Source organism: Onychostoma macrolepis, chromosome 11, assembly GCF_012432095.1.
Source record: "Onychostoma macrolepis isolate SWU-2019 chromosome 11, ASM1243209v1, whole genome shotgun sequence".
NCBI lineage: Eukaryota > Metazoa > Chordata > Actinopteri > Cypriniformes > Cyprinidae > Onychostoma > Onychostoma macrolepis.
In genome coordinates this window covers 10,147,376-10,175,036 of record NC_081165.1, presented here as the reverse complement: position 1 = coordinate 10,175,036, position 27,661 = coordinate 10,147,376, and the positions used below count along the sequence as shown (strand labels likewise).

The following is a 27,661-nucleotide window of genomic DNA, read 5'->3' as shown; positions in this document are numbered from 1 at the left end:
CTGAGACGAGGACAAGATGAGACAATGTGACTCCTCATGAAAGGAGCTCAGGGACGTCTGATCACAAACTCAAGATTTTTTACTTAGAAAGTAAAACAAACAAACAAAAATACTTAATTTGATATTTTTTATTATTATTAATTATTATATTTTTATCTCTGTAAAGCCCGACGTGAAATAAAAGTCAGAAAAAAAATGTAATTCTTTAAAATAGGAATACATTTTTAAACGTTTGCATATATTAGTGCTTAATCAATTGTGATTAATCGCATCCAAAATAAATGTTTTGTTTACATAATATATGAGGGTTTACTGTGTTTATTTATTATGTGTATATAAATACAAACACATGCATGTATATATTTAAGAAAAATATGTTATGTTTATATATTAAATATATTTATATATAGTTATATAAATGTATAAAAATATTAACGTAAATATTTTCAAAATATATACTGTATGTGTGTGTGTGTTTATATATATATATACACATAATAAATAAATATATTATGTAAACAACTTTTATTTTGGATGCAATTAATTGTTTGACAGCAACTTTAGGCCCAAAATGAGCAAAAATATGCAATTTAGTGAAGTTGCTGATATTTATATTGGCAAAAAGTAAGATGTGTTGCCTGAAATATTACTAAAATGTACGATTTCTTATGTTTACTTCATAAAAGTCATTAAAGATTTCACAACAAAAAAGAAATATGCTTAAATATGTAAATTTTTGAATTACACTATTTATAGTCCCTAACTGTGATATAGAAGTGCTTTAGAAGACGGGACTACTACTTTATAGGTGATATTACCGTATGTAATAGAAATAATCTTGTATTTTCTAATCGCTGTTCTTTTGTTTAGTGAAGGTCCACCCCAAACATCTGTCAGATGACAAAGACCCTCAGTGTGAGTTAGTCTCTGTGAGTCTCATGCGTCAGGCACATTGTGTTCAGAACCCTGCATTGATGTGCGGACGAAACTCTCAACAACATTCAATAAGAAAGAGAATTTAGAAAGGTACATCTTGAAACGTCCTTCTCCATCTGCACTTGGCCCCATTGTTCAGCGCAGGTGTTTATCCCTGTCCACTTTTATCCGTGTCAATCCCTATTATTCCTATATACCAATCTGACTGAGCCGCTCTCAAGCTGAGTTATGTATCTAGATGATTCGCTGAAGTCTTCCTCTGCATTATGAATGATAAGAGTGCAACACTGTCTCCAGAAGAAACTGATAGTAGAGCAACATCAGAGTAACCAAATGCAAGGTCATCGGCAATGATGTCAAACTTTTACGTATCAGACATTTATTATCCTGAGAATTCAGAAAAAAAAAACTATCACATTTTCAACACTGATAATAATATTACTTGAGCAGCAAATCTGCATATTACAATGGTTTCTGAAGGATCATGTGACACTGAAGACTGGAGTAATGATGCAGAAAATTCAGCTTTGCGTCCCAGGAATAAATTACATTCTATATATATTTAAATAGCAAAACATTATTTTAAACTGTAAGAATATTGAATGTTTTTACTGTGTTTTTAACAAATAAATGCAGCCTTGGTGAGCATAGCAGACTTCCTTCAAATTAATATATATATATATATATATATATATATATAATTTATCTGACTTACAGGGTTCATGCAGCTGTTTCAATAAATGCTGTAGTAAGCAGACATGTTTAGTTATAAAAGCCACAGTTTGTTGATACAATTGACATTTTTATTTCAATCAGTTCGATCAATGTCCATGTGGTTTTTCATTATTTACTACTAAGCATTGTGTGTTAAATAAAATGAAAACAGAAAAGCACAGGGCAGTCGTACGAAATAATATAATCTTTTATTTCCAGCAATTTACAAGTACCTCTGTTAGGTCCCCTTAACAGTGTCAGATTGAAGCAGCTGGGGCAGAAACTGATGGGGAAGAAATCGAACTCAGATAACCAGTTACCATTACTAGCTGTACACTCTTGGATAATCTGGTAAGTTTGCTTTAGTTTTGCTTGAGAGGCTGGGATCTGATCCTCAAGGCCAATTTAACTCAAGGAAGGTTACGTTTTCTTGTAGGAAGTTACATGCAGATTATAGATTAGAGGGAATATGTGACAAATTAGACAACCCACAAGTAAATATTAATTTCCTCTAAAACTCATGGGGATCTCAGTGGTTTTGCTTTGGATAACTTTACCACCGATACATCTGCCCTGGAAGAATACAACAGATGGGATGATTTGTGTACACAAATCAACAGAATACAATATGAAAATCAACTTCATTAATTAAAAAAATCTCATAGAAAACAAGACAAATCAGAATACCTATAATACCTATGTGTCAAGCCTTGCTTGTGATTTGTTAAGGCATATTATGCTCAATTCACCGAACCAGATCGAGTGTGAGGTTTTGCTGGAATATTAGGCACCAAACTTTGATATATTTGTTAAGAAGAAAAAAAAAATTACTGATAAACGTACAGTAAACATCTCTACTGGTCCAATGCAAAGAAAAATGCAACAAAATGAAAAATAAACATTTATAGAATAAATATATTATTTACAAATAGCTTTGTCACATCTATAGAAATAAATAAACAAAGCCTCCCATCCCCTGAAGAAATATTCACAACTATAGAGAGCTGTCATGGTACAATGGCAGCACCGGATCAGTTGCGCAGTAATATTTGTGATGTTTGAACGCATAATTGTGGTATAAACACTGGAGCTGCATGCTCTCCTTGCACAAGCGCGACCTCTTGTGGCAAACTCTGACATTACAGTACATCTTGTGCACAGTGATCTATTGTGACATTAAACGCATTAACACACCGGCACAATTAAAGAAAACAGACATTTAAGATGTCAGAAAACAAAAACAAAGTGTAAAGTAAAAACAAAGGGGGTGTGTTTAATATATCGTGAATTATATCAAATGTGCACGAATTAAGCAATGTTTCTACGCAGCCCTTTAGCAATGGCAGGCTAACAATTAACACACTGTCCATAACTGGAGGTAAGCTGCTTTATAAGGCCTTGCTAGTTATTAAAATATACATTAGTTTACTGTCAGCTACTGATTAGAGATTTTATGGCCGAGAACTGAGGTACAGATTAGCTGCTAGCAATCCTGTTAGCCTTTCAAGTGTTTCTGAGTGGCGTTAATCTCATAAAAACATTCAAAACGAAACCTCTCTCCTCTTCGGTATGAAATAAACTCTTTCGAGGAATTTAATCAAATATCATATTCGGAGAGCCGGTTCAACAGCACTTTTAAATTTTTTTTAAAATTTTTTTTAGCTAGCATGCAGTGGTACAGAGGTGTAGATGTCTAAATAGCCCTTTTTATAAGCATTTTTTGCATAATTCTACAGAAATACTAAGGTCCTATTGTAAAAAGGCTTTTGAGGCAGAGCATTTCATACTTCTTGTCAATGAGCAGGTGCTTTTTCCGTTAAAATTAACTGAATTCACCAATTGACTCTTCGCTAAGCTTTGCGTTAAAACAAACAGGCTTAGATGTTACAAAATTGGAGTAGGATTTAACTATTTTCTCTCAGACACTGCAAAATTTCATGAATAATTACAAAGAAATAGCAAGTAGCACACTGAAGCCTGACATTTTGAAGTAGAAAGATTGAAAGAGTATTTTCTTGTAAAACATACTCCAGTAACCTTTCACAGCTTTGAAAAATTATTTTACAGTGTAGTTTTAGACTGCCTTTAACAGATATTATGCAAAAATATAGCCTATCCATAAAGTAATTGCAGGCTCTGCATTTTTTTTGTTACTGGGTAATTTAATTTCTTTAAAGGAAAACGGCAGATAAAGTGCTTTGCAATGCACTTCCTTTCAACTCACATGAGAATAATTTCCAGTTAATTTTGAACACTTTGTGAGCCCATTTAACTAAAAATCATAGTTCATTCAGGGAGGCGGAGCTTAGCAAAGGGTCAACTGTATATATACTCTATATAATAGAATATTCATTGGGATTTGGAAAGCCTTTAAAAGCACACTGTCAAATATGATTTCTGGTTTGATAAAAAAAGGGTCATGACTGACATTTTCTAACTCACAGCCCTTAAAATAACCATCACTACAAATACATGAACTGTCCCAATATTTTGAGTCCACAGAAGAGATTTTGGAGATTAACGGATAAGGACTTCATAATAACGGCCCGAGAAGCTTAAAGCAAACTTACGGGCCTTTGATTGGGTGAAACTGTTGTGTACGTAACAGAAATGTACCTACGCAAATGAGGCAAAGTCTGATATTTTATCCTTTAGGTGTTGAGCGTAAACAACCCATGAACCCTTTTCATTGCACAACTTGAGTATTTCAGGGATTTCAATGAAACAATAAAGCACTTTAGGTTACTATCTCTCTCTGTAACCATAAGCAGAGCTACTAAAGCAAATTTAGATCCTGAAAACGTAGCATTGTGTGTTAAATAGGGCTTTTTTTCTATGTGTTTTACTGCATGTTTTATCGTCAAAAGGTCCCCTTTGAGATTTAGTCTCTGCTATTAAGACTTAAGTGACTCTTTCAGTCTCTAGCCTGAAATGTTATTTAGGTCACTCTGTGATGGTCCAAATATTTAGTTTATTTTTGTCTGTATTTGGCAAAGGCTGTGAGTGCCGCCATCAAATCACTATTTTGTAGCTCTTGGTGATTTAGCATTCTATGTTCGTTTGCCTCTTGTGAAATATTTCAAGTTTAGGTCGATGCCATCTTTACATGCAGCCAACGTGACTGGCCGTAAAATCGGGCCGAACATCCCCATTGAAAAATAATGAGGATTGTTGTTCTCCCGGTAGCTAAACAACAACGAAATGACATATCAATACTAAAGCAAAATTGTCATCAATATAATCATGGTAGCCATAACAATATAGATATTATTTCTCTATGTGGCATTATAAATAAAGACGTTTGTGTTGCTTGGACAGAGTCAAAGGAAGCAGTGTGGATCAATCACCCACATCTGTGTCCCGATCTCCAATTAGCCACAGGATGTGGAAACACAGAGCCAGGAAGCCCGTCCCCAGCAGGTCTCCCAGGGCGGTCAAGTAGGGAATAGAGAAGTTGTCGGGGTCCATCCCTCGATGCCACATCCAGTTTACCATCCAGTCTGCAAGGTACAACAGGATCACAACCTAGACGGAAAGACAAGACAATGTGTAAGCGGACGGATGGTTTATTAAATATATACGTATTTTTGAACATTTTTAAATAAATAAATTTGTTTTGTGTCTGATATACACCATTTCAAAGTTTGAGGTTAGTAATTATTTAATGTTTTTTGCATTTATTTGACCCAAAACACTTAGTAAAACTTAAGACGGTGAAATATTATTACATTTAAAGTAACTGTTTTCTATAATAAAATATTTTGAATTGATTCCTGTGATCACTCCAGGCCTCAGTGTCACAGCATCCTTCAGAAATGATTCTAATATGCTGATTTGCTGCTAAAGAAACATTTCTGATTATTATCAATGTTGAAAACAGGTGTGCTGCTTTATTTATTTTATGGAAACTGTTTTTTTTTTTTTAGGATTTTGTTTTGGTGAATAGAAAGTTCAAAAGCAGCATTTAGGTGAGTTAACTGTCACTTTTGATCATTTTAATGCTGAATAAAAGTATATAATTTTTAAATCTTACTGACCCCAAACTTTTGAATGATGAGGTATTTGTAAATTTAATAAAAAATGTTCATGATAGTAATAAGAATTTAATGTCACAATGCAAAAACTTCATGCAAAGTATAAATTCATAATAATTTCCTTTTTGAAACATGACCCAGACATTTTTTTTTTCACATGATTCACTCAAACTTCCCTCATGTAGGTCAGAAGTACAATAAAACATTTAAACCATTTCCTTGTAATGAGAAACAGATGCTCAGGTATACCTGAAGCAGAGCTGCGGCCAGATAAAATGCAATAAAGACAGAGGTGAGAGTGGTGTGTCCACCCTGCATAGAGTTAATAGTGTAGAGGAAGACCAGATGACCAGGAGCGACCAGGAGGAAGAGCACTCTGGCAGAACGTGCGTTGACACCTGATGAGAGAGTAAATGTAGGGCGAGTCAGTGTAAGTATTGTTACAGGAGCATGACTGAAGTCATTAGCTACTGTATGCTTCCATCCAAAGTTACGAATTAAACTTATGCATAAAATTGGAATATCGCATAAAACGTTTGGTCCAGTTTTATGTTGTCCCATCGCTAAGTTGAATACACACACAATACAGGGAAATATGTAACTATCAATATTTAGTGATTACGTCTTTGCTAACAATAGGGTTGCTGTTTGTTTACATCGCTCACCTGAGCCAAAGAACGAGCTCCAGGGAGTGGGACATTTCTGTGGGGCTGGGTTCGGTTCTGCTATGGGCAAGGCATTCATGTGCAGGTAGGTGGAGATTCGACTGGCTTGAACCGCCACCAGATTGCCGCCCACACCTGCAGCAGGGCAAAACAAACAAAGTGTGCAATGATCTCTGGTGTGTCATAGTGAGGGCTAGTAAACACAACCATTGGAAACACTGAATCGTGAGATACAAGGAGATAAGGGGTCTCACCGTTGATGACAGGAGTGAAAACTGCCATTCCAGCAAAGTTGGGGTTAGATACTGTCTTATCCAGAATGAGGCCTCCAACACTGTTTCAAAAGAAGTCAAATCTAATTTTAACGACACAAAGATACCGCATCTGTGGTGTCAGGTAAATGATTGACATACTGCTGTCAGCCGCATGTGAGTAATCCATCCATCATAAAGAGGAATGTGGAAATGGAGCATCTTTCTGTTAATCCTACCTGCTGATCGCCATGGCTATAATGACTGGCTCCCAGCCTGAGTACAGCACTTCCCGGGTGGAAGGTATCCGCCGGGCGATAAGTACCCAGATGGGTGTCAGGGCGACGAAGAAGGCACAGACCATTGGGTTGGCATAATCGTTGAATTCTATAGGGAAAAAATGACATTTATTGACATAAATTGAATACATTTTCGTAAGTTATAAATGATGCATATACACCGATATTTAAATTTAATATTAAAAATATATGTAATATATACTATAAATTAGGGCTGTCAATCGATTAAAATATTTAATCGTGATTAATCACACGATTATCATGAGTTAACTCGTGATTAATCACACATTTTTATCTGTTCTAAATGTACCTTAAATTAATACTTTTAGTAATATATATTAGTAAAATCATTTATTGTATTTTTTATATATATTATACATTTATACATTTACAGTATATATTTATATATATTATATATTATACATTTACAGTATATATTTATATATATTATATATTATACATTTACAATATATATATATATATATATATATATATATATATATATATTATACATTTATATATATATATAGTTTTATTTGCATAATATGTGTGTGTTCTGTGTATATTTATTATGTATATATAAATACACACACATACAGAATATATTTCGAAAATATATTTGCATGTCTACATTTATATCCATATCATTTATATTATAAATAAATATATTTAATATATAAACATAACATTTTTCTGAAATATATACATGCATGTGTGTGTATTTACATATACATAATAAATAAACACCGTACACACACATATACCATGTAAACAAAAACTTTTATTTCGGATGCGATTAAACATTTGACAGCACTAATATATTTGTGTGTGTGTAAATATATACAGTATATTATATATAATGGTTATATATATATATTAGGGGTGTCAACGTTAACGTGTTAACGCATGCGATTAATCTAAAAATTTTAACTCGTTAATATATTTTTTTTACGCAAATTAATCGTTTGATAAGGTTTGACCCCAACTCCTTGCCATCATCGCAGCGCGGAAGGTTATCTATCATTGTGTGATGAGGGTACAGCGAACCAGTGTTGCCAGGGTCACGGCACAAGTGGGCTATTTTGGAAATACAGTCGCGGGAAAAATTACAGAGGTTTTTTGGGCTACTTTTATAATGTACCACGGCCGCCCAAGGTGTATATAGACAAATAAAAATTTAAATAGATCCTTTTACTAATGTGTATTATACTTGGAATGTATCCCTGGCAACTTAAGAACAGAGAGGCGGTAACATCACAAACAACGTGAGTTTCAGCCAGAGCTCATGTTAAGGCTTTTACACAGCAGAAATAAACATGACAACAGCCACTATAGATTATATAAGATAATAAACACAATTACGATAGGATATTTGTATGTGATTTTCTTGAGGGAATGTGCACATCTATGCTAATTTGTGCAGCGATATAAAAGGCTATAAATAGCATATTTTAGAAGTAAATGACCAAATTCCACATGTGATCGCAAAATGAAGTTATTACAAACACTGTGAGTTCTGAGTAAAAGTGTACTATTAATCTCATAAATTGTCTTATGAAGCATGATGCTAATATTAGCTCTAATGCAGCTGCAGAACAGGTCCAATTCTTCTTCATAATGTATTTTGTCATAATACTTCACGTAAGGTTGCAAGAAAATGTTTTGTTGTATTTATTTAGAAATACTTTTGATAATAGCTAGGTAAATGTATACTGGGATTGAAGCGATGTGGCTTGGTAAACGTTTTATTGCCAGTATAAAGGCTGATAATGTCTGAATAAAAACAAAAGAATAATAAGGATTATGTCTCATACCTGGCGGAAGTGTGAAAGGTTCTGTTTCCTTAAACTAGTTTGTCATGCATTTCTTTATTTACACATTTACAGGTAAATCCTAGTATTTTAAATTTGTGAATAATCATGATTAATCACAGTCCATGACTGTGATTAACGCGATTACATTTTTTAATCAATTGACAGCACTATACAGATCTCTACATTCTTGAGACTGAATTGTCATGAACAACACATTTAATGGATGACCAGTGGAAATCATCACCAGTTCAGACAGTTTCAAAACCAAAGCCTGTTGAGAAATAATCACACACAACATTCTTTTGGGTGCAATTTTACACCCGGATTCTGGAGAAGCTGGGTAAGATGAAAGCTTTGTTGACCTACTATTTTTACTTTGGCTGTTGCTTGTTTATATCCAGACAGTTTGGTCTGTGAGGTTTGATAAGACATAAACATGCAATCAATCTTTACCATAAATGTTTCCATCTGCATACTCTCATTTTACAACTGTTCACCGCACATCAAAACACCAAGGTGCTACCACAAGAATGCTCAACTAACAATAAATGTGGTCTTGTGTTGTTTCATTGCAAAGCACAATCTAAACTAGAATATTTGCTCCCACTTAGCGTTGCCTCTTTATGGAGTCTAAAGGGAGAGACTGCAGAGTCTAATAGGTGCACCAAAGAAACAGGTGGTGTTCACAAGTCCCAACATGCCCCGACAATCTCCACTATGATTTAACGTAACTCAGCATGATGACTTAGGGAAATCTGACTGAATGTATTACTCATGAGAATCAAAAGTACACAAAAACCATCAACAGAAGAATGGTTTTAACATGGAAACAGTTTTATATTTGAATATATTTTAAAATGTAATTTATTCCTGTGAGGCAAAGCTAAATTTACAGCATCATTACTCCAGTCTTCAGTGTCACATGATCCTTCAGAAACCATTCTAATATGCTTATTATCAATATTAATGATCAGTATTGAAAACAGTTGTGCTTCTTGACATTTTTGTGGAAACTGACAGATTTATTCAGGATTCTTTGATGGCTAGAAAGTTATTTGAAATGGAAATTTTGTAATTTAAATGTCTTTACTGTCACTTCTGATCAATGTAATGCTTCTTTGATGAATTAAAGTATTAATTTAGTAAAAAAAAAACTAAATCAGACCCCAAACCTTTCAATGGTAGTGTAAATATAAATATAATGCACATATAATGTGCACATATAAACATATACATAGTTATGCTTATTCTTGGACACTCTTCTATTACACTTGCATCTTCTTCTTCTTCTGTATTTTTAGCTTGAAAAAAGTAAAGTTAGTCTTCTTTTTAAATCACCAAGCAAGTGTTGACTGTGGCAGTTCCTCTGCAGAGCAAGTTATATTATGATACAGAAAGTGCCGAAACATGGCTAATTAAAGAAGAAACTGACTTTTGATATCTTCAGTTAAGACATGCAAATGTTTCATTTCAGGAGCTGCCAAGATAGTTTCTTATTCCTCCACTGAAGTCGACTCGGAAACAGAGGAAGGATAATTACGTTTCTGGGCCATTCAGTTCATAAGTTATCCGCTAAAATGTATGTGAATCTACAAACTTTAGTGTGCCTGCTCATATATCTGCCTGCACTTGGATCACAAAATGCACTGACAGTAGATATCCGATTACGGCAATGTTCCCAAAGAGCTCAGCCAAAAAACTGAGGCGTCCACTCACCGAGCTCCTTATACAGGCCCGTACTGATGCCAGCCAACAGCGCCAGGGTGATCAGGTCACCGAGGCTTGCTGCAATGGGGGTGGCCACATTGTCTGGGTTGATGCCAACCTTCCTGGATGCAATTATAACCCCGATCATGATAATACCTGGGTGGAAGAGGAGAGGAAAGATTTGTCAAGTTAGTGTTGAAATGGTGGAATTAACACAGGAGATGGTGTCAATCCCAAACAATGAAGACTAGACATTCTTAGTTTTTGATACCTCCTGTTTGGAGGATATATTTCCGCTATAGTGATTAAATGAGACCTCAGAGCTGCATTGTACTTCCAGGTTCAAAAACAAGCATTAGCTGCTACTCATCTCAGCTAATATGTCTCTACATGGTTAATACAACAGATATTTTTTAAAAGTAACACATACAAAGCACATCATATTTTTGATTATATTATTTGTTTTCTACCAAAATGTGCACTGTAAATGTATTTAACACACTGCACTGAGATGTCATCTAAATGCAACTAAACTGCAACATTGTGAAATGTTGTATGGTTCTTGGGATGTGACCACATACACAAATGTAGTTTAAAGTGCACAATATCAGTTTCTCAGCTCCTCAAAATAAGGGTTCCCCAAAGAACCTTTCAGTGAACACTTCTAAAAAGAACGATTGTTTCTTAGCATGAAGGACATCTAAATAACCCTTTTCCACTATTAAGAACCTTTTGTGCAAGGAAAATGTTCCATGGATGTTAAAGGTTCTTCATAGAACCACTGATGCCATTAAAAAACCCTTTATTTTTAAGAGTGTAGATGTCACGACCCTCTCACCTAGCAGCAAAGAAGCGATGAATGCGGTGGCCACGCTGCTGGCACACAGCAGGACGGCATGGCCAATCTTAAAATTCCCCTCTGGAATCCAGCCAAAAATGACTGCGGCGATGGAAGCCAGGAAGCCGACCACTGTGGCCTGAACCTGAAATCAAGAGGGGCACGATGAACTCGGACACCTCTTTTAAACATCCTCCCACCCTCCTAAAGTTCAAAGTCTTCATGTCAAGTTTACTTTGTTCTCTTTCATCATTAGTGTACACATGCCATTATTGGGTTTAGGGGGCATTTCCAAGAAATACATCACCCAATCATTACATAACTGTTAAGTCAAGCATGCAATCTGGAGAAGTCAAACCTCATATGACATGTGACTCGGTGCCAATGACTTTTCACATTGCGCACAAATCTGACAAATCTTTAGGAATGACCATCCCGACTGATTTTGAAAAATATGCATTTGGACACAGCTTCAGTCAATACTACACACTGTGTATAATGTTCAGTGTTGTTATTGTTAACAAAAACTACAATTATTCAAACTAACTTTCTGTAAATTAAAGCTGAAATAAAATGTAAATGTTAGAATTTTTTTAACAAACTTCAATGAAAATTAAAAATGTTGACTTGACTGAAATAAGCTGAATATTTAACAAACTAATAAAAATGACAAAAATCACAACAAAATGACTAAAGTGTAAACTAAAAACTGAAATATAAAAATAAGATCTAAATCAAAATATTACTAAATATTATAATAGTTTATAAATAATACTAAAATAACACTGATGACATTACAAATGTGCTGTGTCCCAAATGGCATAAAAAAAAAAAAAAAAAAGATTAATAATTTATTCAGATTTTAAAACTTCATATCTGGTAGGTAAACATCAGATTTCATATGCTTATTTGCTTATTTCACAGTCAAATAACCAGATTTTCGCGGCTTGTCTGAACAAAGCCTTGTGAACTGAAGAGTTGGCATGTACAATAGACAAACAGGATTGGTATTTTTAGAAGGTCTCCAACCTGAATTAGTGCGAGGTTTCCCATGATCATTTTCCACATATCCTTGGCTGTGTCCATTTGTCCAATATTAGCCTGGTGAGAGGGGGGAAGAGAGAACACAGGAAGTCCATTTACAAATGTTCCCATTACAGTTTAACCACTGCACACTTTCCTCTGAGTGAACAACACTGATCTCGCTTAAGAGTTTAGATGCATCTTTTTTTTTTTGATCGTACAGCTGATACGCTCAGAAAAGCTCGGTTTCACTCTGAAATACACAAAGTACACTGCAGGAGATATTTCATGTTGTCTTCAAGAACCGCAAAACAGCTAATAGTGCTGATAGGATCATCATTAATCTGTGATCGTCCCATGAAAATGAAACAATGAAACATGCATGGTAGGAAACATACATTTTGCTGGTGCTCAGGCGCCTTCGGGCCAGCTTCCACTAGAACAAACAGTGGTCAGTTCACAAGACAAAAGAGGGTTTGATGAGCTGGACAGATGCATCTTATCCTCCTCTCCCTACTTATCTCATCTCTGTCAGTACAGACACTAATGTCAAGTGGCTCCGGCCCAACAGAAGCACTCCGTATCATGGAACGAGGCCTTTCCTGACCTGGACCCACTCAGATGGGACAAAACTACCTGCCTCAGGAGGATATTTGTGTCTTACGAAACAAAAAACCCTATGAAAACAAAACGTTTTCTGGATATCAGCTCTGAGTCATCGATATGATAAACAGCATATAACAAATCTATTGCAATGGAATACTAGCACACTACCTACTGAGTACACTGCAGGGTTATTATAGTTAAAGGGGTCATATGACGTTGCTAAAAAGAACATGTTTTTGTGTATTTGCTGTAATGCAATTCGTTTACGTTTAAGGTTCAAAAACACATTATTTTCCACATACCGTACATTATTGTTGCTTCTCTCTGCCCCGCCTTTCTGAAACACGTCAATTTCTACAAAGCTCATCGTTCTGAAAAGCGCGGTGTGCTCCGATTGGCCAGCTATCCAGGGCATTGTGATTAAATAAATGTTAAATGAAATTATATAAAAAATCATAAACTAATTTAAAACGTAAAAACTTGATGTACTAAAATAACTGAAATACAAAACAATAAAAATTATATAGACATATTATTAAATTATTTTTTGTAAAACTATTAGTATGACAAAATTAAAACATTTTTAAAATTAAAATGAAAACAGAAATTCAACATACTAAAAAAAGCTATAACAGTACATCGGTAAAACTAAAATATGTACACTAACACTATATATCCTATATTTATTACATATAGAGCTGGGTACATTACTTACAAATTATAGTCCGTTACTGATTCCAAATTACATGGAAAAAAATAATAAAAATCCATTACATTACACTACACTACTTTTTGATTACTTTTAACGTAACTCGTTTGTCACATTGATTTAAATAGGATAATATTGTACCATATTGATATTAATATGCAAAGAAAATATAATCCATTCGTTGTTATTAATAACATAAAGTGAATTAAGCATTACATTATGTCAAGGTTTCTCAAACTGGGTTCATGAAAAACTGCAAGGGGTTTGTGAGTTTAATGAAAAGCTAATGATGAATTAAGTCACAAAAATGTAAAATTAAAATAAATCATTTTAAAATAACATCATAACATCAAATAATACACTTACTAAAAATGAAATTATTTGTTTACCTGCATGCCATGTAGGCATTTTAGAAAGGAAAATTTAAAAGATTAAAAAGAATTAGGGATAATCAATAAATTATGAATAGTTTAATGCTATTGTGCGAATATATGTATCGAGTAATCAATAAAAAAAAGTAACTGTAGTCTGATTATGAGTATATTAAAATGTAATTTTAACTTGTAATCTAATTACAAGTACTTCATTTTTGGAATATGAGTATGTAATCCAGATTACTAGTCCAAATATATAATTAACAAAAAAAGGTATATGATAAATATGCTTTATTTGTCAACCTGGGAATAGAAGGTGCATTCAGTCCTATTGCACTGTGGAGATGCAGTATATTTTAGCCAAATGAGGTATACTGTAGCTACCTTGGTATTTCACGTATACAGAAAAATAATTTTATGCACAGAATAAATATTGCAGATATGGTACAGTATGCCAAAATGTCTATTTGAACTGTAAACACATCAGCACTACATTATGTCTGAAAAGGTACACTTTGGCAGACAGTTTCTTAAATGCAAGTCTAGTACAGCAGCCCAACACACAAATGTGGAGGAACCAGTGCTCTTTCCTAAATGAGACAGGAAGTAGAATAGCCTAAGTACGTGGGCAGAATGCATTTCACAGAAGCTGACAGCCCAGCAGTCTCTTTTAGACATTCAGTGCACCTCACTGTAGCCTTTCATTATGTTTCAAAAGAGCTGTAGCACTTCTGAGCTTCCTGTGAACTTCACTGCTTAAAAAACTCAATTACACACTGCATGACAAAATAAACCAGATTTTTAACATATTCTGAAGAATATGTGCGCGCTTCTTGCCAGTATAAAAGTCGATGCCAATGCAAGGGTGTTGTCTGATGTTTCTATTGCCATTGCTAAGGTGCTCCAGGTGGATTTTTTTTACACATTTCTATGCAGTTGTTAGGCTGTTATTGATGGTCACTAGTTGGTTACTTCCTGGCCGAAAACAGCCCACCAATGTAGTCAATTATTCAATTTTAGGTAAAATTGCAACCTTTTTTATAATCAGTATTTTTAATATTAAGTCTGTTTTCTAGTAAAAATGTATAAACATCCTTCAAACAAGACACATTTACATATAAATAATACATTTTCTTACCCTATTGACAAATCACAAGTAAATTGTGTGAAGGACGTTTAGATATTTTCTTTTACTGGAAAACACACTATATATATATATATTATTATATTATTTTTTTTTTTTCAACAGACAATTTATTTATTTTTGTATAAACCTCACTAAATTATGTTGAATAAATAAATTACAAAATAAATTCATGTTATATAATAAAAATATATTTGTTTACTTCATACAAATTTTTGGTATGTTTTATTATGTAACAGGCAAAATAGTTTTTTTGCATAAACAAAATAACAAAAATTGCAGAAATAGAATTTTAAATTCTATTTTATTTGAGCACACATTTGATTGTTAAAAATAAATAAATATTTAGCTTTCAAGTAAAATATTTTGCTGTGTAACTAATTTTTGGGCTGTTTTATTATGCAACAGGCATAATAGTTTTTGCATAAATATAAATAATAAAAGTATAGCATAAATATTTTGCTTTCAAGTAAAAGTACCTTGTTTGAAGGGTGTTTAGATATTTGTCCTGGAAAACACTGAAAATTTGTTAAGCTTTATTGCTAAACAGAACCCCCAACCCCCCCCGCAAATCTGATCATATCTAAACAATATGTCCTAAACAAACTGTGCAATTTGAGGCAGGATGCATTACTAGCCAAGTTTAATTATCAGAGTTCAGGGTTTGTTCAAATCACTAACCCTAAGCGTTAACACTAGTAATAAAACAGCCACTTAAAGCCTCAATAGTCGATTCTGCGTAACTACAAATCATTGTAGTCCATTTAGTGTTCAGCAGAAAGAAAAACATCAATTCTTTATTTTTTCCTGCAATCTAATTTCTGTTCTAACTCAAACTACAATAACAGCAAATTAGCAACGCTACTACAGTATATTACAAATATCCTGTACAACAGGATGAAGGAAAAAGCAGGCAGGAGAGGCCTTTAGTGGGGCAGTTGTCGCCTGTGTTTAAGTGAAGTAAATGTATGTGTGTGTGTGTGTGTGTGCACTGGGCCTCCATGAGGCAAAAGGAAGGAGCTCTTGAGTCGGTGCCAACTGCCTGCTGCTCGCTGAGGTGACCCCACTCCGGCGGTCAGAGCGATTCTTCCGCACTGCGTCCTGCCTTGTGTAGCACTCACACACACACACACCATGAGGGGGAAACACAGCTGGCTCGGCTACTTCCACTACATGCAAGGTTCAAAAAATAATTCCCCAAAACTTAGAATACTGTCATTGTTTACTCACCCTCATGACTTCATTTCTTCCACTGAACACAGAATAATGCGATGGTCACTCTTTTCCAACGAATTACAACCAATAGCATCAAAATAGAAGTCTGTGAGTTGAACTTGAAAACATTTTCACTCTAAAGAATTACATGTACTTTTAAATAATACGTTTTCTCTCAAGCAAAGTGTTGTTTTGCATGAACTTTACTCATTTATAAATAAATAAATATTAATATCATACAATATTAATACAATAATTATTAATATTTTAAATATTATATTAAAATATAATATAAAATAATATTATAATATTAGAAATATTTTGAAGTATGTTTATATATATATATATAGTATTTTACTGAAAAACATGACAAAATGTATTTTCACAGTGTTACTATTTTTTGGGGATGTTTTATTGCTGAACAGATGACTTTTTTTGCAGTATAAGTATGACTTGTTCACAAATTGGATATGAATAATTGGCTTCGCCAGAGGGAAAGAGGAAAAGTGATATTATTTTGATCTTTCCTCACACAAAGCTATTATATGACTTCAGGAGACTTCACACTAGCTGTATTTTTATGATACTTTTATGGCGCTTTTGCTTTTGTGATCTTTTGAGCGTGAACAATCTGCCTAATATCAGACTTTTGTGCTTCACGGAAATAATAAAATAATACAAGACTGGAATAATATGTGGATACTATAAGTAAATAACATTTTTTTAATTTTTGGGTAAACTATTCCTTCAACAGGCTGTCGCTTACTGATAAGTGGGGGTCCGAGCAATGATGATAAGCTCTATGCAAAACATGGCGGTGGTCACACACACACAACACTTCTACAAACGTTAAACCGCACACTTCTGAAGCAGACATGGGAGGAACCTCTGGCAGAGGCAACGGCTGGAGACATGTAACGTTTAGTCTGGTTTTTAGTCCACAAACTCAGATAAAGGCAGAGAGCCAGATTAGGTGCTTTGTGCTGTAGAAACAAGATACACGTTTATGTGACCATTAACATTTTGACAAGCAAGCTGTCAAGCGAGCACAGGGTTTATGGGATGTAATACTTAATAGGATCAAGAGCTAACACGCTCTGACTTCATATTACTGGAACACTGTATTGGCAGTTAGTCACCTTCCAGGCATTGTGGAATGACACAAGACCAACAACACATTTCAGAATTAACTACCTAATATTTCAAAATAGCTAGAATCAGAAACAAAATTCAACTTTTTTTTAAACATCCAATTTTACATCATATAAAGGTAAAAGCCTCTTTCCAGCAAAGGGAATATTTTCATTAAATAAGCACTAAAAATCAATATAATAATAATAATAAATTAATATTTTTAAGTCTTTTATGCTCACCAAGGATGCATTTATTTAATTAATGTAATGAAGTAATATTGTGAAATGTTATTGCAATTTAAAATAACTGTTTTCTAAATTAAATTATAAACATTATAAATGTCTTTACTGTCACTTTTGATCAATTTAATGCAGTCTTTTGAAAAACCACACACACACACACACACACACACATAAAACGAAACAAAACAAAAAACAACAAACTTGTTTGTGGCCGTGTTGACAAACTAAAATTTTGAAAATATTCACATTTAACTTATACAGTGTTCCTCTTCCAGAAAAATGGGCCAGAAATATTGATGGCATTATACAGTCTCTTAAGCTTTGTCCAATAAAATGTCACTTGCCACGTAGTAGCAAATCATAGCTATTTTAAAAAAGGACAAACCCTTTGAAAGCTATTTTTTTTAAAAAGTACAAGCCTACACAAGTTCCTGTTGCAATAGCAAATATATTGACACCGGCCTGAAAATTAGTCAAACCATTTGATAGGCTATTCAAATGGGTCAAGTTTGTAATACTCCAAAAAGACCCACAATGAGACGAGCAAAAATCTACACCAACTATGAACAAGAGGCAAATCATTTTCAAAGGCAAGAAATGAAAAAAAAAAGAAAGAAAAATATGGTCATGTGGGTCTAATTTATTTTTTGAAGTAAGAGCATTAGAAACCGACAGTGTTCTTAATCTGCTAATAATTAGCAGCGGCTCGGAGAAACTGAGCACTTAGTGCAGATTTACAGCACACAGATGACCTCAAGACCGCGGGCTTCACACGTTCTGTTCACCTGATTACTTGTGAATCACTGGATTCCAGCAAAAAAAGCAGATGAACTTTCGCCGAGTGTGGGTTTGCAACTAATTTAAAGTGTTTAACAAGGTATGTAATTAGAAGCAACAGTTTAAAGGTACAGTTCACCTAAAAACAAACAGGTTCACATTATTGACTTACTCTCACCACATTATTTTCTTAAAACAAGAATGTGGGGCCAAAATGACATGAAAATGAGCAAGTGATGACTAAATTAAACTTTGGGATGACTAATTATAGTTACTTTAAAAATAATAAGCTCTCAAAAATAATGAAAAACAATGTCATCTGACAGCACTGCTCCCAGATTTAACCAGCTATCGTGGGCTGCTTAAGGATGTGTTATGATTAAACATGTAATCTTGTGGCGGGAGCTCAGAGAACCACAGCCCAAAAGAATGTCTGGCTTTGCCACAAACCTGGCACATCCATGTCTAGCCGAGACACAGGAGTACCGAGCGAAACTAGGGGAAGTGCACGGTCATGTGCTTAACAGGATTAAAATGATGTTAATTTGACCACAGTGGCCTACATGATGTCCTATTGAGCTCTCGGAGAATAGGGCAGACGGCCCAAGTTATTACCCTACTTTTAACATACTGCAGCGAGGGACAATGAAGCATTGTGAAAATGTTTAAAACTTGTTTTTAACACCAATGCTGCATTTATAATATATGCAGTAAAAACAGTAATGTTTGTGAAATATTATTTCAATTTAAAATGACTGTTTTTTTTACTTTAATACATTTTCAAATGTAATTTATTCCTGTGATGCAAAGCTGAATTTTCAGCATCATTACTCCAATCTTTAGTGTCACATGATCCTTCAGAAATCTATTATGCTGATTTGCTCCTCAAGAAACATTTCTCATTATTATCAGTAATGTTTTGTGGAAAGTCTGACATGTTTTTTGTCCAGGATTTTTCGATGAATAGAAAGTTCAGCATTTAATAGTTTTGTAAAATTATAAGTGTCTTTGCTGTCACTTTTGATCAATTTAATGCATCCTTGCTGAACAACAACAACAACAACAAGAAAAATTATTTTCTGACTGACTCCAAACATTTGAACAGTAGTATAACGGTGGTCATCTCTAGAGTGTTTATACAGGCAAGTTGAAAGAGAAAGACAGTTTTATATTATTTGCCTGCTATAAATTGTATGTTTCTTGAATTAAAAGTAATAGCACACGTCTCATACATTAAATACCAACGGCTCTTTATCAAAATACTCTAACCCCTGGTATACCAATATTTTCCTTCAAATGAGAATTTTAATGCATTCATTCTGACAGCAGGAGTTACATGAAACTCAAACACCTCTGAAAGTTGCCCAAAGTAAGTATTAATCATCATCCAGACAAAAGAAAGAGTATAATGCAAGTGAAATTGCGTCATGAAATTCAGATAATGATTCAATATGATTTTAACATCTCAGTGATATGACGTCAATAAATATGCTTGTGTACATAGTTTTCCCCAGCATTTCTTTCAAAGTCTTTTTGAATTTTATTTAAAGGTCCTATTTTTTTCATCGTTTTTATCTGCATCTTGTGCTGACCTAAAGAATACACAAGCTATTTTTCCTCAAAAAAATGACTAAAGGACTTACCGAGGTAGACAGTCTGGATGCGAGGGTCATCTCCAAGTTCCCCTTCAGGCCCAGGAGAGCAGGCACCAGGATAAAGACTTCAGTCACCTCTGTGAATACCGTCCAATGCTATTGAGAAAGAGACACTTTTTAGCTGAAACATTCACTGAACAGTAAAGCCCAACAACAGCTAGAGATCTTCTGTGAACTACGTTGGAAGTAAAGCTGTGAAATGTTTTTTTATTTTTTTATTTTATGAGATCCGTTTGCTATCTCTTGCTTTTGATCATCAGCTGCAATTTGATAGTCTTTTTTTATGGATGAATTTGATTGAACCTAGTCTACTCAATGGTGAAATGAATTTACAAGGTGCTAAAACTTAAAAACAGAAAAAAAAAAAAACGTGTGATCATAGTAGAGACACTCCATACAAAATCACATGAGCGATACTATAAAATCTGAATTATATGTCCTAGAAAGCCATTACATTAAATGGAAACAATTGTGATATGATATTTTTGCCATATCGTCCACACCAAATATGAACCAATTTTCATTTGATAGCTTCGACTTGTTTGTGTCTATTTCTATTATTCTATAGAATTTTAAGATATTTTTTAGACAAAGTTTTTATTATATTTCCTGAGCTATAAAGGAGCAACATTAAAATCTTTCCCTGAGGATCGCTGCATGTACGATTAGACCCTAAGAAACAAAACCTCTCCATTTATAACAAATATTAATAGTTCTTAATGAGAAAATCTCTGAGCTCCAAAGTTAAATTCAGGCCAATTTTAGCTCTACTGACGCCCTCGTCCATTTGAACCTTTTCCAAGTCTCTGACTTGAGATGTATGAAGTTGATGACTCCGGTAACTGGCAGGCTGTTTTTTTCCATTAGGCTGCGTGCCTTAGATGCAATGCAGCAGAAGGCAGTATAGATCAATACATAGAAGGAGTGCTTATCTTTAGACTCATTCCCACTGGTGCACAGCAATTACAGGCCTGACACTGACTAGCTAAATCAATTCTAGCATCTTGTCAGCACATGGAGAGCGAGAAAGCGTGGCGGGCACCGCTAACGTAACGTTGAAGAAAAAGCGAATGGTAAACATAGCACAACAACACAAAATCTTCTACAAATAGCGGCAAAAAGCACTAGTTAAGGAGTTCGAGCGGTGCAGCTTCCAGTGGGTGGGTTTTAATGGCCGTTTCTTTTTCCTTGAGTCTTTGGCAGTGCAGGGGCCACTTTTAAAAAAGGACTAACATCAATTGGGAGCTGGCGCCCAGCCACTTTGTCTTCGGTTCCCTTTGACTGAACCTCCTCTACTCTGTCTATCTCCCTCCCCCAGTACGATGTTGTCTTCAGGGAACAGCGCAGTCCTGGCCAATGCCTCCAAGGGTTCTGCGAACTTGACGCACAGCAGTGCAGGCATGCAACCGAAGGGGGGCTCGGATTGCAGGATTGTGTAATGTTGGCTGGCAACGCTCCTCGGTTCCAGCACCTTGGTCTCCAAGGCTCAGCGTGTTAGGTCACAGAGGAATTTTGAAGACGCTCTACCAACCTGGGTTGTGTTTAACCTGCAGTGGTCTATGTGCATGCTATGATTTTCAAGATCGTTTATCAAAAAATCAGTTACTCAACCTCATGTTATTCCAAACCTACACTCTTTAAAATTAGGTTCCTAAAGGGGGTTTTCGCAGTGTTAACATAGAAGAACCATTTTGGGTTTCCCAATGAGCCTTTCAGCAGAAACTTCTTAAAAGAGCCATATTTTCTTAATGTAATGTACATTTTAATAATCTAAAGAAACATTTTCCACTACAAAGAACCTTAAGTGGTTCCATGGATGTTCTTCGTGGAACCATCAGTGCCAATAAATAACTGTTATTTTAAAGAGTGTATGACTTTCTTTTCCTCTGTGGAATACAAAAGAGGATATTTTGAAGAACATTAGGGTTCATTTACTTTTATTGACTTTTTTCAATACCTTCTTTTGGGTTCTGAGTGAGTAAATGAATGATGATTTTCATTTTTGGGTAAACTATCCCTTTAATAATCTGGAAACTGTCTGGCAAATTAGATTATTTCTTACCCATCGCTCAACCAATTTTACATGTGATTGTTTCTATGTGGTTTCCAGCGATTTCTTATTGGTTGCTAGAGTATTGCAGGTGGTTGCTTACTGACTTAAGTCTATGGGACGTAAATTGTATTAGTCTGCTCATTTAAAAAGTAAAAACAACAAGCCACATAATTTGAGGCATGATTTATTGTGTGTCTGTAGCACAAACAGTGCTGTTATGTTAATTAATAAAACTTTTAAAAAATTGTTAACTGAAATAAATCTGAAATAAAAATTAAAATATTAGATGAAAAATATGAATACCTTGGCTAGCAACTGAAATAAGTTTAAATTCCAAGTACTAACATTATTAAAACTATGAAATTATATTACAGCTAAATACTGAAATATAATATTATATGTATGTATATGCGTATATGCATGTATACTGTATATATAATGACTAAAGCATATAACAAATTAGCAAAATAAAAAAACTGAAAATATATTTGAAAAAAGCTAATTCAACAACACAAAAGGATAAATAAAAAGAAACCCCGGGTGCCAAGTTGGAACTGAACTCTACAGGACAGTAGACCTCCAGGAACAGGACAGGGCCTCCCTGCTCTAAATCCTAAGTTATATTGACACTAGCCTTAGTAGCGCGGCTACATATTCATTTAAAATCTTACATGTTAACTCTTTAAGGAACTTAGATGATTTATAGCAGTTTAGCAAACAGAACAAATTATTTGTTTGATCTTTGAGACACTAGGAGAGAAAGGAAGCACAATTTCGGCACCTGTTCCTGTCCACAGTTACTCTACAGGACATCCAGCACAAAACTTGAAATCAGTCAGCTGCACTTATGAGTCATAGAAGCCAATGATATGATCAAAGATTAAACCGAACTACACAGAAATTCGCTATAAGATCTGAGCTGACGGAAGGTTAGGACGGGACAGGTTATGCTTGTCTGCCTGCATTGAATCCTGTCAAAATGAGATGACGGTGGATGTGGTAAACCCTAACAGGCTTCCAGTCAGGCCTTAATGTTTAGTCTTTTGTCCTTGTGGTAAAAAATAGTTTCACACATTCAGACTTTAGCACAAACAGGTCTGACTAGAGGTTTTCTAGAACAATACATTCCACATCAGCTGGGTAAAAGACAAAATCACCAAGTCGGCTGAAAAACAAGACTACAAAGGGTGTGGAGCTGAGGACTGTATTATGTAGTGAAGTAAAATCTCATGGCTTCTACAATGTTGTACGTGAATAACAACTAGTGAATTCTCTTTCACAATTGGTTATAAAATCACCCTGCGCCAATCCACAGGTCTACACCCTTTCCTCAGAAAACAACAATAAGTAATAAACTCTTTGGATTTTTATATATGTGATTTCAATCTTTCACATGAGAAACTGAGGAAGTGAGGTAACTATTACATGGAACAACACGCCTCTTCAGAGACTCTGTACCCACAAAACCCCAAGCGGTTAACCATTTTTGCATCTACCAAGGTACAACAGGAAGTCATATTGTATCTGTAGAGTAACTTTTTTTCTGTAGGTAGTACAGATTACCTGCTTAAAAATAAAAGTTCTTTATTGGCATCAATGGTTCCATAAAAAACCTTTAAAAAGGTTCTTTACATTATTCAAATATTCTTCACACTAATAAAAATAATGGTTCTTTTAAGAACTATTCACTGAAAGGCTTTTGGGGGAAACTAAATGGGATCTTTTATGGTATCGCTGACTACTGCCTTTATCTTTATTAGACTGACCTTAAAAAAATATGTACAACCTGTCAGCTGGGATGTGCTCTTTATTTTTAAATAGACCAACCATAAAAACACACATGCAGGAAGTAAATCAATCAATCTATCTATCTAATGCATTTCAGTGGCAATTTGTCACTTTTTGAATTTGAATTTGTCCTCTTCATGAAAATCAACACCATTACACCCTTCCACATGCTGTTAGGGGCAACCCTTAGCGTGGGACAGCACGTGTTCACTGCTTATTTGGAAAGAACCTGTTTTGTGAACAGCGTCTGACATGCTCTGTTGTTCTTAGTACCAGGTAGCATTTGAAAAACCCTGACTGATGGCATTCTGTCAATGGCATCACAAGCATGCAAATCTTAAGATTGAGTTTTGCTATAGCATTTTAACATTCATAAAGGTTATGCTTTAATAGAGTGCTTCTTTTAACAGAAATAAGATGAAAAATACACTCATAAAAATAAAGGTTCTTTATTGGCATCTATGGTTCTATGAAGAACCTTTAACATCTATGGAATCTTAAAACTGCACGCACAAAAAAAAGAAAAAGTTTCTTTAAATTATGAAAATGTTATTTACACTTAGAAAAATGGTTCACTGAAAAGTTTGCTTTGGGAGACCAAAATATGACAAACTGCTGTAAAAATAACCCTATTGGAACCTTTATTTTTAAGACCTTTATCCTTTATAGGTCTCTTTGGATAAAAAATAGCTGTATTCCAGAAATTATATATTCCTATATTATGATCTTTTTTATTGATTGAATTGATTGATTTAACTCCACATTCAACACCAAGCAATTGGGTTTTACTCACCTGAACAATGTCCAGAACCATGCCAGCTGCAACTGTCCCAAACCCTGCCAGCAGGAAAGGGAACAAAACCTGGAGTCCAATAGAAAAGGATGTTTCCTTTAGTGGAGCCGGCGGCACCGGGCTTTGGTCCGTACTAGTGTCATCACTCTCGTTGCTTTGGCTGGCATTCTCCAGGAGCGCGTCCTCTTCCCTCTGGCCCTTTGCGTTGGCCCGACAGTCGAGGACCACCATGTCCGGCCGCTCGTTCTCCTGATCACTGCGGTCCGGTATGGAGGTCACCTCTGTGAGTTCATATTCCCCGGGGGTCTGCGGCACCTCCTCGGGGTTGTCGGGTAGTATAACCGGATGGACCGACCCGTTGGAGTGGTGGAACGCTGGCGGCGCCCCCTCCTTCTTCATCTCTATCCTTTCCGTCCCGGCGGACATGTCGGACAGTTTGTCTTGATCTTTCGACCAGAGTACCATGCGGAGGCCTTTGGATGTAAAGTGTCAATTAAGAAGAAATTAAGAAGCTTGAGGCTCTTACTTAAGTTTAGATCAGCTGTTCACCTGATCTCTGGAGATAGTTTATCCCATTCAAGACGGCTGGTGCTGATGAATGAGTCTACAGGTCGAGGGAGAGAGGCAGGTGCGTTCCCCGTCTCCAGGCTTGTGTAAGATCCTGCCTGAACTTGGGTAGCATGCAAATTACGTTCCCCATTCAAAGCAAATTTCCTTTAAGACATAACAACAGAAAGCCACATGTTAGTCTGTGAAATATAAAATCCAATAAAATCCAAGTGAAATATTCTTCACAAAGCTGATGTCACATAAAGAACCAGAAAAATGGGTTTGAGGGTTGTAATGAACATCCACTGCTACAGTCTTGTGGAGGCACTTGGCTAAAACTTTCTAACCAGCTCTGGGCTGTTGGAGGGCTGGAGACGTCTCACTTTACACCACGTGGTAAATTGTTTTTTTGAAATGTATTTAAAGGTCTCTGGAGCCAGGGTAATGTTACAACTCACTAAAATGCCTGAGTCTGATAAGGTCGACTTGTCACCTGCCAAAAGGAAGGACATCTATTATAAGTTCCTAAATTATCGTTCAGAAGTCATCGTACACTTTGAGACAGATATAGCCTGTCAACCTACTAAATTGAAAACTTAGGTTTAATTGCTGCTTTAATTTTAATTAAAATGTCATAAGCTCATTTTTATGTAATAACTTAAGAGGATAATCAATTCTGAAAACCCATAAACCTGACTACAAATGAGTTCATAAACTCATAGAAATTACTATAAGTTCATAACTTAATACACTGAAAACTTAAACTAGATAGATAGATAGATAGATAGATAGATAGATAGATAGATAGATAGATAGATAGATAGATAGATAGATAGATAGACAGATAGGAAAACGATTTTTGCTAATAAAAACCGGCTTCGATATACAGTTTCTATAAAATACACATTAATGATGAATGTTAATGACATTCACTTTCCGCCGGGCGTAAAAACCTCAAAAACCGACTATGAAGTGATATACTTTTAACATTGTCGAAACTTTCTGGGCGATTCTTTAGAGAAACAAGTATCCAGAAACGTCTTTTCGGCACGGCAGAAGGAAGAGAGGATACGAGCCAACAACAATTTGCTCATTACCTCCACACTGAAACAAAATCCCTACTTAGTAGTCCGATCAAATCCAGCGCAGCATGGGACGACGTAAATTAACACGGCTCGGTGCTGCTTCGCTCTGCACCAACACCTCGCTCGTATATCCCTCAGTAAAGAAAGTTTATTCTGTTCATTTAAGACTCATTCAAAACTCAGAGACTGAAACAAAGTGGCGAAAATACCTTTTTTAGGGACAAACAGTACAAACTTGTGTAAAAGTATCTGGCTCTTTAAAAAAAAAATCAAAGCTCTGTGGTGCACTTGAGTTCATGAGTTGCTATATGGTTTCGTTAGAGATTTAGAAAGTTCTTCAAAACAAATTGACTATATAGGACCAGTGGTCTGAAGTTTACAGGTTTTTTTTTTTAAAGAGAAACTAGAGTAGCCTATAAAGTTCTTTCTTGAACTGTCAAAGATTCTCTTGCGGTGCAACTGCTTTAGGTTCTGATTGGAACCTTTAAATTTAGAATTTTGAGGGTTTAAAAAAAATGGATAGTTTTAAATAGGCTAGTTTAAACATTCAGGGTATATATATTAGACCATTACTTAATCAAGTGTAATTTACGGCTTTACAAGCACATCATTGGAAGAGAGCTAATGCATTATTCGTATATTTTGCAAATGTAGCAAAATAAATAGCCTAACAAATTACAGTTAAACAGATTTATTTGTCATAACAGGAAACAATATGGCATTAAAAGACCCAGGTAAATTAGTCACCTCTTGCGCCTACCTTGAAAAGAAGACACTAAAATGCTCAATGCGGACCTGCGGTCATTCTCCCGTCATTCAGGCGGATCTCGAGCCCTTATCTATGGTTATGGATCCGGACCGAGATTAATCAGTAACCTCTCGATTGAGGCTGTCAACTCTGATCCGTTACATTGTTCCATTTGACACGCGCTCGATCCTGCGCATCTATATGACAGGAGGAAGTCGCTAGGCGGGCGACGCTGACGAATATTACGAATCCTACTATGGAAAACGCTTAGCTCATGAATATCTAAATAGATCGCACAGGCGTTGCTTGGTAACCATTCCGGAGCGTCCAGTCACGCAACGTAATTAATATTCATGAACCCACAGCCTTCGCCCTAGTAGAATCCGTGTCTTCGCGAAGTGACTAACGCACTCTTACCCAGAGTCTTCCTTTCAGCCAATCAGAAAGCCGAGCGTCACGGCATATAATTAACATTCATGAGACGAGCCTTCGCTTTAGTAGGCCGAGC

General features: G+C 35.3%; 1 protein-coding gene across 4 annotated transcripts; it reads right to left on the bottom strand.

The window, feature by feature from the left end:
* Positions 1-1,840: 1,840 nt before the first annotated feature.
* Positions 1,841-27,348, bottom strand: slc41a1 (solute carrier family 41 member 1). Of its 4 annotated transcripts, XM_058791810.1 has the most exons (12): positions 27,166-27,348; positions 25,321-25,485; positions 24,772-25,244; positions 20,126-20,233; positions 12,288-12,359; positions 11,259-11,403; positions 10,430-10,576; positions 6,840-6,987; positions 6,604-6,683; positions 6,350-6,484; positions 5,934-6,082; positions 1,841-5,175 (listed from the first exon to the last, which is right to left on the bottom strand). In XM_058791810.1, the coding sequence occupies exons 3-12, from the start codon at positions 25,234-25,236 to the stop codon at positions 4,990-4,992; spliced, it is 1,635 nt and encodes a 544-aa protein (XP_058647793.1). In that variant the 5' UTR covers positions 25,237-25,244; positions 25,321-25,485; positions 27,166-27,348; the 3' UTR covers positions 1,841-4,989. The 4 variants fall into 4 exon arrangements, with proteins under 4 accessions (XP_058647793.1, XP_058647795.1, XP_058647792.1 ...); XM_058791812.1 differs by having other exon boundaries at positions 24,772-25,485; positions 27,153-27,348; XM_058791809.1 differs by having other exon boundaries at positions 24,772-25,485.
* Between the last annotated feature and the right edge of the window lie 313 nt (positions 27,349-27,661).

Coding starts and splice junctions, on each gene's coding strand:
- slc41a1 (XM_058791812.1), bottom strand. CDS start 25,236: ATGGTACTCTGGTCGAAAGATCAAGACAAACTGTCCGACATGTCCGCC. Junction 6,684..6,839: donor ATAGCCATGGCGATCAGCAG/GTAGGATTAACA, acceptor CTTTTGAAACAG/TGTTGGAGGCCTCATTCTGG. Junction 6,485..6,603: donor TTTCACTCCTGTCATCAACG/GTGAGACCCCTT, acceptor GCCCTGCTGCAG/GTGTGGGCGGCAATCTGGTG.